The sequence below is a fragment of the Hemiscyllium ocellatum genome, chromosome 14 (genome assembly GCF_020745735.1).
Source record: "Hemiscyllium ocellatum isolate sHemOce1 chromosome 14, sHemOce1.pat.X.cur, whole genome shotgun sequence".
NCBI classification, from domain to species: domain Eukaryota; kingdom Metazoa; phylum Chordata; class Chondrichthyes; order Orectolobiformes; family Hemiscylliidae; genus Hemiscyllium; species Hemiscyllium ocellatum.
Genome location: NC_083414.1, coordinates 15,983,965 through 15,998,176, shown reverse-complemented (window position 1 = coordinate 15,998,176; position 14,212 = coordinate 15,983,965). Strand labels below are relative to the sequence as shown.

The window sequence follows — 14,212 nt, the reverse complement described above, 5'->3', positions numbered from 1 at the left end:
AGTTCCAGCTGTTTGCAGGAACTGGAGTTGTTCATATGTGGCGCTTAGGCACAGGATTCCCATTTCCTGGCTTGTCTTAGCGTCTCTCGCCTGTAGGTGTTCAAAGTTTGGGAGAAGATTTGTAGCTTGGGTACAACTAGAAGCGGCAGATACAAATCACTATAAATGCCGGAGGAAACATGACAGAAGCGCTTCACAGGAGGCTCCCAAGCACTGAGGATGTCACCTAAGCAGGGGACAAACGTCTGCAACACAAATTCCCAGCTCGGCGAACAGAATCACAACAACGAGCAACCGAGCTACAAATCTTCTCCCAAACTTTGAATACAATATATGCCCAGTTTTCTCGCAGTACCATTAAGTGACCTAGTTAGAATACAGAGGCAATCGGATCTATTATTAACTTGCTGTTACACACCACCAAGCTCTAAATGGAGCCAGACCAAAAAACATTTTTTAAATAATTGGAAATGGTGTAACACTGATATAAACGGAATAAAAGTCTTGGTCAAATTGAGTTCAATTGCTCCAGTATCAGCCTGGTAAATGATTAACTTTTGCTCTCTGCTTTGACCCCTACATCTTTCTGTTTGTTTCACCCTATACTCTCTACTTTGGAGTTCAGCCAGGTGGTGTATACATCAACCTGTATATATATTGTGCCCTTTGTAAATTGCAGAAACCGCAAAATCGAACCGACTACTGTAAAACGGATGCATTCACCTCCTGAGTGCAAAGAATGAGAAGTCATCTGAATGCAATAACCAGTACAACTTATGAAAGGCATGATGCTGGGATAGAAATGCCACAAGCATTGATGGGCTGAATTGCTCTTCATACAATGTTGTAAGTTTCTATGTTTCTCTAGAAGTGAAAAAACTGGAAAAGCCAGTTTAAAAACTCCAGGTGAGGTCAAAGTGATTAGAACAGAGCTGTCAGTAAGCAAAAGTCTCTCTCACAAATTGGCAAGACACAAGCTCTTGCACTATAGGCTGTGCCTATTGGCTTAACAATATGACAGCTACTTCAGAGCACCACTGGCTGCTGTTTCAGTTCCAATGTGGGCAGACTCAGGTCAAACAACAGCCACTATAAAGAAAGGATTCCAGGACATCATAAAATCCCTCCACTTTTGGAAATAGGCCATGAAGCCCATCAAGTCCACATCAACCTTCTAAAGATGATCCCACCCCATCCCTCAGTCTTGAATTTCCTCCTGGCTAATCCACCTCACCTGCACATCTTTGGACTGTGGGAGGTAATCAGAGCACTCAACTTACACAAACACAGGGAGAATGTGCAAACTCCACCCAGATAGTCAACCAAGAGGGAATCAACCCCAGGCCCCTGGTGCTATGAGATAGCAGTGCTAACCATTGAGCCACTGGACCAGGAAGGAGCTGTTGGAAAGGCAGACCTGTTGTAAGTCCTGCTCCCCATCCAGCGTGACTTGAATAGAAAGGAAATGCAAGAAACACAATCTGCTTTTAAGTGTTAAAAGCTCTTATTCTCCCTATACTCTGCAGTTAATCTCAGTGCTCCTGTTTAATGAGACTGAAAGATAAAGGCCCATTGGAACTGCGACAGATTGGGTTGTACTGGGAGCAAGCATGCGTGCTGCTATTTGGACCCATTAATGGCACTGACTAAACATGAGTTACTGCAGACAGTCAGTTCCTGCCTGTTAATTTAGAATTTGACCAAAGTTGTTATACACACGGGTCCTGAATCTCATGGAGCCATGTAGCTTTAAAAATGGTTAGAATATTCAGTAATACTGGTAGCCTAACCTCCCCAGGAGGGAAAAGGCCTCTTTAAGAAATTCCTTCTTTTTTGTTCCCTCCCTCCTCCCTGCCTGAATACGCGAGATCCTCATTCTAATGTATTGCACGCTGTCCTGAGGTGAATGCTCTAACAAGGGATTTGGGCGTATAATTTGATTTGTGCTGTGGGCATTTGTGAAGCATAACTCTGGAATGTGAGCAGTTAATACTATGGACAGGGTGCAGGAGATTAGGTTCTGGGAATCACAGAATTGTAATTGTGTAGAAGAAGGCCCTTTGGCCTATCGTGCCTGTATCATCTCTATTAGAGTCAAAGAGTCATTGAGATATTCATCACAGAAAGAGACCCTTAGGTCTAACTCATCCATGCTGACCAGGCATCCAATATTAACCTAGTCCCATTTGCCAGCATTTAGCCCACATCCCGACTCAGGCGACTGACTGTGTGGAGTTTGCACATTCTCCCCGTGTCTGCGTGGGTTTCCTCCGGGTGCTCCGGTTTCCTCCCACAGTCCAAAGATGTGCGGGTCAGGTGAATTGGACAAGGTAAATTGCCCGTAGTGTTAGGTAAGGGGTAAATGTATGGGTGGGTTGCGCTTCGGCGGGTCGGTGTGGACTTGTTGGGCCGAAGGGCCTGTTTCCACACTGAGTCTAATCTAATCTAATCTAATCCCTCGAAACTCTTCCCATTCATATACAATCTAAATGTTATAATTGTACCAGCCTCCTCCACTTCCTCTGGCAGCTCATTCCATTATCTAGTGCCAATCTCCTGTCTTTTTCCCGTACACCTGTACGCTACTTTGATCCAAATAATCCTCCAATATCCTCTTGAATATCTCAGTTGAAACTGTCTCCACCTCATAAATCCAGGCCGTGGGTTCCATACCCTGACTATTCACTCTGTGAGAAAGACTTTCTCACATCACCCTTGCTTCTTTTGCACATCACTTTAAATAAACATCCTCTCATTCTCAAAATTGCTAATTCTCTCATTCTTTTGTTGGGCTGCCATTCTGGTGAAAGCACAATTAGAGCCATCCAGGAATTATGAAGGCCTATGCAATTAGTCTTCATGTTTGAGACATCTTCCTCCAAAATTGAGCTGCACTAACAGACAACAGTGAGAGCCAGTTCTGCTTGGGAAAATATGATCTCCACGTAACACAATCAATGATCCTTATAGGGATATCAACACTGAAAGATTATTTGTCTAATATAGAGATGGGCGGAGCAGATGCGATTCTCCAGGCTCCACCTCACTTGTTTCCTGTGCCCTCCTACTTGCCTGCTTATGTATGGGGAACAATCTGGCCGCAACAAAGGAAATCCACACTTCCCTCATCATTCCGCAAGTTTATTCAGTCAGTAGATATCAACCTGCAAGGTTCCAAGTGGGCCCTTATCCATGGTGACTTATGATAGTCTCAGAATGGACACATGATGGCACATGGCTATTTATCTCAGCATCCTGGGTTGAGGGAAATGCACTGAGGAGTTACACTATTGTTTTATTCATTAACATGACGTGGACCTCGATTACAATGTGAACATTTATTATCCATCCTAAATTGTCCAGGAGAACAACGTTGGTGAATAATGCGCTTCGATATGACTGAATGACTTGCTAGGCCATTTGAGATGGCAGCTAAGAGGAAACTGCTAGATCTAGAGTCAGACTGAGTAAGAATAGCAGAATCTCCTTGCTAAAGGACGTGAGTGAATCTGATGGGTTTTTTTATGGCTAACTGGTAGTCACGCTCACTCTTAATGATACTGGGCTGTTTAATCCAGCTGCTGAGGGATTTGAACTCATATAAAAGCAACATTCTGCAGATGCTGGAAATCTGAAACAAATACAGGGAATGCTGGAGAAACTCAGCAGTTCTGCCAGCATCTGTGACCCACTTATCATATCATCGCTGCATTATGACATGCGACTTGAGGGTATAAAGATCTCATACTCCATTTTATCTCAGATCACTCAGAGCATGACAGTCTACTAAAAGCATGCTCCCTTGTTGTAATCTAATAGCTTAATATTAATCCAAACACTTGAGTAAAATGAAAGGTTTGTACATTATAGTCAGTTGTAATAACACGGGATCCTTTAATACCACAATATCCAAATCCAGTTTCATAGGTTACATGGGGTAACATAAGAATGGACACAGCAGGAGGCAAATATAGAAACGTGGATGATAGAATTCGATCCCATTCCACCATTCAATATAATCATCAAGCTCAATACTCTCAACCTACCCACCCTAGTAACCCACGCTTTCTTTAGCCACAGGAGAGATATGTACTCTTTCTTGAAAACACCATGTTTTGGCCTCCACCACTTTCTGAGGGAATGAGTTCCACAGGCTCACTACTCTCTGGGGGAAGACATTTCTCTTCATGTCAGACCTAAAAGGTTTACCCCTTTATCATCAAACTATGACCCCTTGGTTCTGGACTCTGCCATTATCAGGGACATCTTTCCTACATCTAACCTGTCTAGTCCTGTTAGAATTTTATATGTTTCTATGAGATTCCCCTTCGTTCTTCTAAACTCCAGTGAATACAATCCTAACTGACTCAACATCTCCTTATACATTGTCCTACCATCCCAGGAATCAATTTAATAAAGTCTTCGCTGCACTCCCTCCTTAGCCAGAACATCCTTCCTCAGATAAGGAGACCAAAACTGCACACAATATTCCAGGTGTGGTTCCCACCAATGGTCTGTAGAACTACAGCAAGACATTCTTGTACCTATACTCAAATTCTCTCGATATGAAGGCCAATACACAGTTTACCTTCCTAACTGCCTGCTACAACTACACACTTGTTGTCTGTGACTGGTGCCTGAGGACAGCAAATTGAGCGTACTCCGCTCTCAATTTACATCCATTCAAATAATAATCTGCCTTCCTATTTTTGCTACCAAAGTGGATAACCTCACATTTTCCCAAATTATACTGCATTTGCCATGCATAAGTCTACTCATTCACCTATACAAATCGTATTGCAACATCTTTGCATCCTCCTTCCAGCTCACCCTTCAACCCAACTTTCTGTCATCTACATTTTTTTAGATATCACATTTAATTCCCTCATCTAAACTATTAACATTTATTGTGAATAGCTGAGGTCCTAGTTCTGATCCTTGTGGTACCCCATTAGTCATCTCCTGTCATTCAAAAAAAAATTCCTACTCTTTGTTCCTGTCTGCTAACCAATTTTCTATCCAACTCAAAATATTACCCCCCAATCACTTAATGTTACATATTCTTACATCTCTTAAGCGGGACTTTGTCAAAAGCCCTCTGAAAGTCCAAACACACCACTGACTCCTCCTGATCAACTCTGCTAGTTACATCCTCAAAAAAATCCCACTAGGTTCTTTTCAAGCACGATTTCCCTTTGTAAATCAGACTGTGTTTGATTCTATCACAGTTTTCCAAGTGCTCTGCTGTAAAATCCCTCAATAATGGACTCTAGCATCTTCCCCACTACTGATGTTAAACTCACTGGTCCATAATTCCCTGTTTTCCCTGTACCTTCCCTTTTGAATAGTGGGGTCACATTAGCTACCTTCCAACCTGTAAGGATTGTTCCAGAGGCTGAAGAACCATGGAAGATGGGCCACCACTCAACCACTATTTTTAGGGCCACTTCTTAAATTCCCACCATAGATCAGTAGTTTGACTATCTCTTGCATGGAGCCAACAGTTACCCAAAAAAGAGAGGAGGGCATTATTGAGGAGAGCAGATAAAGGTGAAATAATTATGTTTGGTTTGTTTTAGGTGTTATGGCATCAAGATATAGAGGAACCTTGATTATCCAGGTGGACAGTATTTTGTTCGATTAATCAAATTCCGGATAATTGAATGCCGGGTAACATAGTTTAACCGAGTATCGAGACCTTGCAATCTTGCCGGATAATCCAATATTCGGATAATTAAATGCTGCATAATCGGGGTTCCTCTGTATTAGATGGTGCCCTTCATATTCTTTTATTTGGCAAATTGATCTGCTCTTTTAAATTTGGTTTTAAGAGGAATTAAATAGTGCAAACATATGAATGCATTTACACATAGTCAGTAAAACAACGGATAAAAAATAGATTAACGGAATAGTGGAGCCAAGACAGAGCAAAGACAGTGAGAGAGCTGGAGACAAAGAGAGAGCACTGGAGACAGGTAAAAATGAAAGAGAAGAGGAAATGATAGCCAACAGTAAATGGGCGGGTAAAGGGTGCAAGAGGAATTGTTCTGTGCTTGATGCACCTGACAGTAGTGCCTCTCACTCCTCATTAATCTGTCTGCCCTACATCATGAGATGTTGCAGACAATCTGGTTGAAACTGAACAGATAATTAGCCTCTGGTGTGTGAACAAAGGAAAATACTACTACAGACAATGCTTCGATTATGCTTTTTTTGTACACATTGGTACGTCTGCAGACAGATGCAGTCACAAGTACAATGTGTTACAGGAGGAGAGGCAATGCTGTTCTGTCACTGGGCTCCGAGTGCCCACCTGATGGATAATTCAGTGCCCAGTTTGATGGGAAATACGTTGAAATGTGCCTTTCCTTTGTGAATTTTACTTGTGTCTTTATATCATGTGGATCCACTTTGCCTTTTGCATGGCTGTGTGACAGCTGGCAAAGGCTACAGCAAAGAAAGGCAAACTTACAAAGAAAAGGATGGTGTTATTATTTTTTTCTCGAGATTTTATTTCTGTGCTTATGAATTAGAGGGAGGGTATAGAGAACTGGAAGCACTTTCTGTTGTGACGGGCATTGTATCAGAGGTTGTATTTACAAATGTATTTTCAAACATCATTATCTATAGTCCCAGGAGTAGTTCCACTCCATGGACATTGACTTCTTGGTTATTGCTTGTAGTAAGGAACTTCAGTTTGTGTTAATAGCTCTTCAAGAGCTAAGTAAAGACCAAGTTAAATGATATGATTAGATTAGATTGCTTACAGTGTGGAAACAGGCCCTTTGGCCCAACAAGTCCACACCAATCCGCTGATGCGCAACCCACACCCCCCCTACATTTACCCCTGTACTTAACACTATGGGCAACTTAGCATGGCCAATTCACCTAACCTGCACATTTTTGGATTGTGGGAGGAAACCCACGCAGACACAGGGAGAATGCGTAAACTCCAGAAAGAGAGTTGCCTGAGGCGGGAATTGAACCCAGGTCTTTGGTGCTGTGAGGCAGCAGTGCCAATCACTGTGCCATCGTGCCGCCCAGCCTGGTTGATAAGGTATATTTTTGCAGCTTAAGTGACTGCTTAAATGCTTGAAATATTTTCACATTTAACGGCTAGAGATGTATAATTCTGTCATGTCGACATGTGCATGGCTTTAAACTGACACCAGTAACCCTAGAGCTGTGGTTATTTACACAGCTGTTGGAGGCTGGGATCCTATACCAGCTGAGGCCAGTTGTTGGACACTGCTTCATAGTTACATTGAAACGGAGCAGGGTGAGCCAAGGTGTGAGGGGGCCATGATTGCTTCCAATGGAAAATGACCTGAAGAACACAGTGAAGAGAAAATACCAGCCATTGATGGCCAGCTAAAGCTTGGGATGGCATCGCACTGTTACCTCAGAGCAAAGCAACCTTTATAAACTTGTGACATATCTTAAATGCTCCTGCACCTAAATACTCAGGATAATTTGAACCATTTGGGGAGGCGCTGGCTTAGTGGTATTGTTGCTGGACTGTTAATCCAGAGATCCAGATAATGTTCTGCGGACGTGGGTTCAAATCCTGCCACGGCAGATGGTGGAATTTGAACTCAATATAAATCTGGAATTAAGGGTCTAATGACGACCATGAAGCCATTATTGATTGTTGGAAAACGCCATCTGGCTCCCTACTGCCCTCTAGGGAAAAAAAATCTGTTATCATGACTGGTCTGGACTACACGCAACTCCAGGGCCACAACAATATGGCTGACCCTTCATTGCCCTTGGGCAATTAGGGATAGGTAATAAATGCTAGCCTAGCCAGTGATGCCCTCATCCCATGATTGAATCCGAAAAAAAAATCCTGTCCTAGTGACAAACTACCAGTGGAAATTAAAACTGGGGGTAAGATTTCAATCCAATCTTGTCTAGGCCCAGCATCATAACATCTTGTGAAACTTTCACTCTAAAATTTACGAATTAGACAAGAACAAGCTGTTGAGATGGCTGCCACAGATTGTGTGACTTTTGGAATTTGGAATACATACGGTATCATGTCTCTGGCCAATCACTGAATTATGATGGTGTGGAAGGATGTCATTCAGCCCATTGTACTTGCTCTATTACCTAGTGGCTATCCCTGCCATTGCTCCAAGTCCTGGTGCATCATTACTATCCAAAGAAGCATCCAATGTCTTCTTGAATGCCTCAAATGAATCTGTCTATAAATACTGACTCAATTTGATCTATAGGTGAAGCCACTCCATGACCATCTGTGTAGTTCTCCAGTCTCATTGTTTAGGAATGGGCCAACATCTAAAGACGATGTAATTTTCAGATTGCCTGTCTCCATGTTTCATTCTAGATAAAAAAAGAAGATGGAAATCATTGGGCACTATCTAATTTCTTACTTTATTACAATGGACTCCTCCATCCAAACTGCACTGGGTAGACCTCAACAATGTTAATGCAGTAGTCACAGGGGTTGAAACTGTTTTAAAGTGCTATATCCTCATTATGCCAAGATTCAGCAAATCCATCAGTTATCAGCCAGTATAAGATTTAAACTCCAAAACTAGTCCATCAAGCAGCCAAAGTACTTAAAACTGTCCCAGTTTCAAAGTTGACCTGAGAACCAAACTATGAGATATTCAACAACAAGAGCCCTTATGACCTGTGGAGAATCCTTATCTCAACCTTAAAGCATCAAATCCATTAAAGAAACCAATGGCCTGACATACGAGAGACCAGAGATCGATTGACTTAACTGCAATCTGAAAACCCTCTACCTGTATCCAATCTTTGTATGTGCATGAGCGAGAATATTCTCGTAAGGGTACGAGAATAATTAAGCTTTCTTTAAAACTCTCAAAAGCTTGCTGAACTTTTTAATTGGAAGACACAATCTAGGGTTAAGAATAAAAACCCACAAGTTTCCATGCAAAGCCTGCCGATACGGGCAGTAGGAGTGCACACATGCTGTGGCTAAGAGAGCAGATTAGGTTAGAACTAACCTCATAACCTCTCACAAAGATCACAAAGTGTTGATGAGGGAGGCCCAGTTTGGCCCATTTACCACACGGTGTAGAAACCTACATATCACTCCTGCAACACACAGTAAATAATACTAAATACCTTCATTGCTCAGTCCAAAATCTTTCCAGCTATTTATCACACTCTGTCTGAAAAACAGTTCAATGTGATTTGTCTTGAACCTGTCTTTCATCAATTTGTGCTGATATCTCCCACGTCCTGATGTCTTAGATTACTTTCATTCCAGGTTAACTTTTGCCAGTTTAGTTACCGGTGATAATTTTCTTACCAATTCCTGAGCAATAAGCTGCGTGAGTGGAACGCCAGCCAAATTTTAAACCCTACCTGTTCATCGCTTCCATTCTTCTAGAAAGATGGGCAATCTCCCGTACAGTTCATGGGCTGTACAGTTCATGGGAACTATTATCATCAATACATTCCATGGGAAGGTTCCTCTTGCTCACTCATTTCTACATTACAACAGTTACTGATCTTCAAATGTACTTCACCCATTCTCTCCCTCCTTCTCTTGGTTCTAAATCATTTTGAATTTGATTTCAGCCCTGCACTCTTCCAAGGGGAACAACTTCGAGATTTGGAGATGGTTTTGAATTCTCTCAGCCTTATAGACAAAGAGGTTACAGAGTCATAGCGTTGTACAGTACAGAAACAGATCCTTCGGTCCAATCATTCCATGCCACCCATAATCCCAAACTAAACTAATTCCAACTGGGCAGCATGGTGGCACAGTGGTTAGCACTGCTGCCTCACAGCGCCAGAGACCCGGGTTCAATTCCTGACTCAGGCAACTGACTGTGTGGAGTTTGCACGTTCTCCCCGTGTCTGTGTGGGTTTCCTCCGGGTGCTCCGGTTTCCTCCCACAGTCCAAAGATGTGCAGGTCAGGTGAATTGGCCATGCTAAATTGCCCCTAGTGTTGGGTAAATGTAGGGGAATGGGTGGGTTGCGCTTCGGCGGGTTGGTGTGGACTTGTTGGGCCGAAGGGCCTGTTTCCACACTGTAAGTAGTCTAACCTAATCTAATCAAAAAAAAAACTGCCTGCGCTTGGCCCACATCCCACCAAACCTTTCCTATTCATGTACTTTTCCAAATGTCATAGAATGTCTTTTACATTTTGTAACTGTACCTACATCCACCACACCCTCTGGATGCTCATTCCACACATGAGCCACTCTGTGTTAAAAACCTGCCCCTCGCGTCCTTTTTAAATCTTTCTCCTCTCATCTTAAAGTATGCCTCTGGTCTCAAAGTCCCCCAGTCTAGGGAAAAGGCCCTTGCTATTTACCTCATGATTTTATAAACCTCAATAAGGTAACCCCTCAACCTCCTATGCTCCAGTGAAAAAGGTCCTAGTCTATCCAGCCTATTTTTATAACTCAAACCTTCCATTCCTAGCAACGTCCTGGTAAATCATTTCTGGGCCCTCTCCAGCTTGGTAATATCTTTTCTATAACAGGACGGCAAGAACTGGACTTTCACAAAGATTGGACAGAAGAAATTATTAAACTAACATTGCTGCTTAAGTAGCAATAACAGCTGAAAGCAGCAAAGCATATTCATGCATTTTAAACACCGTGTTAACATATACTGGCCTCTGTTTGACAATAACTATAAATTACATTTATTTTCCTTTATATAAAATGCTATTGCTCTGGGACACTTCAGTTCAGTGCTCACTATTTGCAATGTCGAATCTCCGGATTATTTTTAATCACTTTCCCTTTATCAGATGCTTGCCATCGTGGTCAGGAATTGTTTTTAATTGCGAGCATTTGCAGTCTTCTCTTTGTCTGTCCTAATGGTGACACTCTCTTGCACATTCTACATGCAACGTGAGAGCTTGTGAAAGGTGGCCTTCTGTTTCCCTGAGAAGAAAGGCACTCTAATCATAGCTTATGCAAGATGAATGGCAATGGTAACAGCCCACCACAGCCCATAGTCTGAACAAAAAATGCTCCTTTCCTCCCAACAGACTAATAACATCTTTCAGCCTGTTGCAGTAAAGAACAAACAATCAACAGTTAATTTGCCAAGAAAATAGGGCAAAGAGAGGGCCAGCTTGGTCCTTTCAACAGTCCTGGGATGTTAATCTTCTGTTAATAAGTATCTCAATAAGGGAAACTCAGAAATCAATTACTTCATCTCGCTGCCCTGCCTCCCATTACCGCTCCTTGTGGCTGACACAGTGAAAGATGTGAGGCAGTCTACCTGTCACATCTCGTCACAATACCACATGCTGCTCGGGACGTGGGCTGAGACTGCAGGCGGGAGCCTGCACGCGGTCGTTGTTCCTCAACTGTTGCATCCTGGCGGAACAGCAGGAGTGCAACTCAGTTGCCGGGCGGATCGCAACCCTGGTGAATCCCACTGACAGAAATAACAAATGAATGAATCATACTCTGCCAGAGAGAAAAACAAAACCCAGGGACACTGCTCAGTCGTGTAGATAGTAACCTTCTCTTTGCTGAAGAAACAGGAATTCCACATAATTAGGTTATGATTAATCCTCACTATACTAAATAAAAAGAATTACATAGTTCCTAATTAAGACTTGCCCTGGTGAATCAAAAGGTTATAGCTCATAGTGGCTGCTGAATAAGATGGAACTACAGACTTATGTGCATATAGTATCATAGTCATTGAGATTTTACAGCCTGGAATGAAGCACTTCAGCCCATTGTATCTGTGCTGATCACCAGGCATCCAACTCTCCTAAATAAAAACCAAAAGAACTATGGATACTATAAATCAGAGACTAAAACAGAAATTGCTGGAAAAGCTCAGCAAGTCTGGCAGCATCAGTGCATAGAAATCAGTGTTAACGTTTCGGGTCGGGTGACCCTTCCTCAGAACCCGCAGTTTCTGTTTTTGTCTGCACCTCTTCAAATATCATTTTCTAGCACTTGGCCTGTAGCTTTGTTATGCTGTGGCTTTTCAGGTGTTGATTAGGTGATTTGATATTTTTAGGTGTTTAACCCTTGCCCTATTTAGTGAAGTGAATCTCCCATATGCTAACGAATAATTTGTGTGCAGTCATATAACTGCTGTGTCAATTAACTTAAAGATCATGTAAAAGGATTAATTCAGCAACTTGACCACAGGCCTGACTTTAGAACAGTCTTTTCTGTAGTTAGTTTATAAACTATGACAAGGAAATTGTAACGATTTGGAAGTGCCGATGTTGGATTAGGGTGTACAAAGTTAGAAATCACACAATACCAGGTTATAGTCCAACACGTTTATTTGGAAGCACTAGCTTTCAGGGTACTGCCTGTTCATCGGCAAATTGGTGAAGAGCCTGCTATCTACTTCCAATTTCTTTCTCCAGCAAAATCCCTCAGTCCTTACATTTACCACCGTACTTTGGTCACAGTCTTCTAATGTTCAATTCTTACCTGGACTTTTATTTTTTATAATTCTGTCATGGGATGCAGTTGCCCCTGGCGAGGGCTGCCATGTATTACACATCCCTAATTGCCCTCAAGAAGGGGGTTCAGTCTGTGGGGGCTGCTGCAGAGCCCATGCAATGTGGCAAGGTTGAGACTGCAAGGCTGAGAGGCACTGTGAAAGGGGTGTCTTCCAATCTGGGCCACTGAGGTCTCTTTTCTGTTTGTGTAATTCTGGAACACAATCAATAGTGTCGCTCACTCACCATTCAGCCAGCGGGAATTGTACTGGTCGGTCCGCATGGCTGTCTGCTTGCCCATGGTGCGAAAAATGGCAGCGTCAGTGCCCATGAAGTCAATGTAGACGCCTGCATAGAGCTCACCGTCTGCCGAGAGGGAACAAAGTATCAGACTGAGGTAGAGTATGGTGGAGAGGGAAGGGAATTAAATTGAGCTAATGCAGCAAACTAACCTCAGCACCCAGCTTACAACACTAATGTTCAAATGGAAGTACTTGAAGAATAAGTGGCTGCGGATTCAATTACAAGCACGCCAAAAGCAATCTCCTTAATTCATGCACAGTGAGTGTAAAAATGGATAGCCTCTTAGTCCTCACTATTGGCCCTCAATACTGTTTATTCCTTTGTCTCTCTGACTACATTCAATGCATTGAACCAAACTGCAATCTAGGAAAGTGATACATCACATTATTTCTCTTTCCAAGAAAAAAATCACATTGAATTCTGCATTCGTTCTTGAAAGGAGTGTGCAGGAATGGGTACTGACGCACTGAGCTTTCAGCTGTGGCATCCTGGATTTTTTTAATACAGTTTGGACTGAGGTAACTCAAAGACTTGGCTTTGCACATGCTTTGAGTGAAGTAAATTTGGGCATTCTGAGCCAGAAATGAAAGCTTGCAGGACAGAACACAACTGCCCGCCTGGCCCTGTTAAATGATGCTAAAGAGATGATCTCGCTCATGGCTGGAGTATGGGGAAGTCCTTTGGAATTCCTTAGTTAAATGCTTGATGCAAAATAAAACGTGGGACAGTGCTCCATCACTAACATTTCAAACTGATTAACTCTTGAATGGCCAAATCAAAAGTAATGGAGACAACACACCATCAGCCCCACTTACAGAAAAATGAGTTTTAGAAACTATTACGCTGTAAATATAAAGCAAGTCAGGTAGCATTTGACAAGATGGCCAATGTTTTGGGGTGTTGATGTCTTCATCAAGAGATATGTGGTCTAAACATGCAAAATGTCAGCTAGTGTATCCACTTATCATACCTTCTTTATACTTTCGGAGCATTTTCTGCATTTTTAATCTAGTTAAGAACACAGCCAAATGGGGAATGAGAAGAGGATATTCTGATCATTCCCTCTCAGAATGCCTGAGGACAGCAGGCAAATGGTCATTTGGCTACACAATGCAGAATGAGGAGCCAACATTGAAAGGGACAGAAACTCATGCCCATGAACAATATACTGTCTAGAGATGAGTAAGGAAGCCTATCTCGCAGTGCTCAGCTGATGAGTGAACCATTTTAGTGTTGAACGTGAGCTACAGTCACCAGAATGCTTACAAATTTAATCCGATCCCCAATTTGGTTCTGATTTAACTAATCTCAGTGTGGACGCAGCAATTATCCTCTGAGTCCCATAAATCAGAAACACTTTGAAGGGTGGGGAGGAGGCAGGGAGGAGAGAATTCCTCACAGATCATTGCTCTTGAATGTTATCCAGTGACCCTTGCTGGAATCTGTCTGTACGAGTGTAGAGGGAG

The 14,212-nt window shown here is 42.5% G+C and overlaps 1 protein-coding gene across 3 annotated transcripts in view; it reads right to left on the bottom strand.

The window, feature by feature from the left end:
• Positions 1-14,212, bottom strand: part of sema3fb (sema domain, immunoglobulin domain (Ig), short basic domain, secreted, (semaphorin) 3Fb) — a 252,503-nt gene that overhangs the window by 51,555 nt on the left and 186,736 nt on the right. For all 3 annotated transcript variants that reach the window (XM_060835403.1, XM_060835405.1, XM_060835404.1), the window contains one exon: positions 12,690-12,809. In XM_060835403.1, coding sequence (XP_060691386.1) covers positions 12,690-12,809 — 120 coding nt within the window. The remainder of the gene's footprint in view (positions 1-12,689; positions 12,810-14,212) is intronic.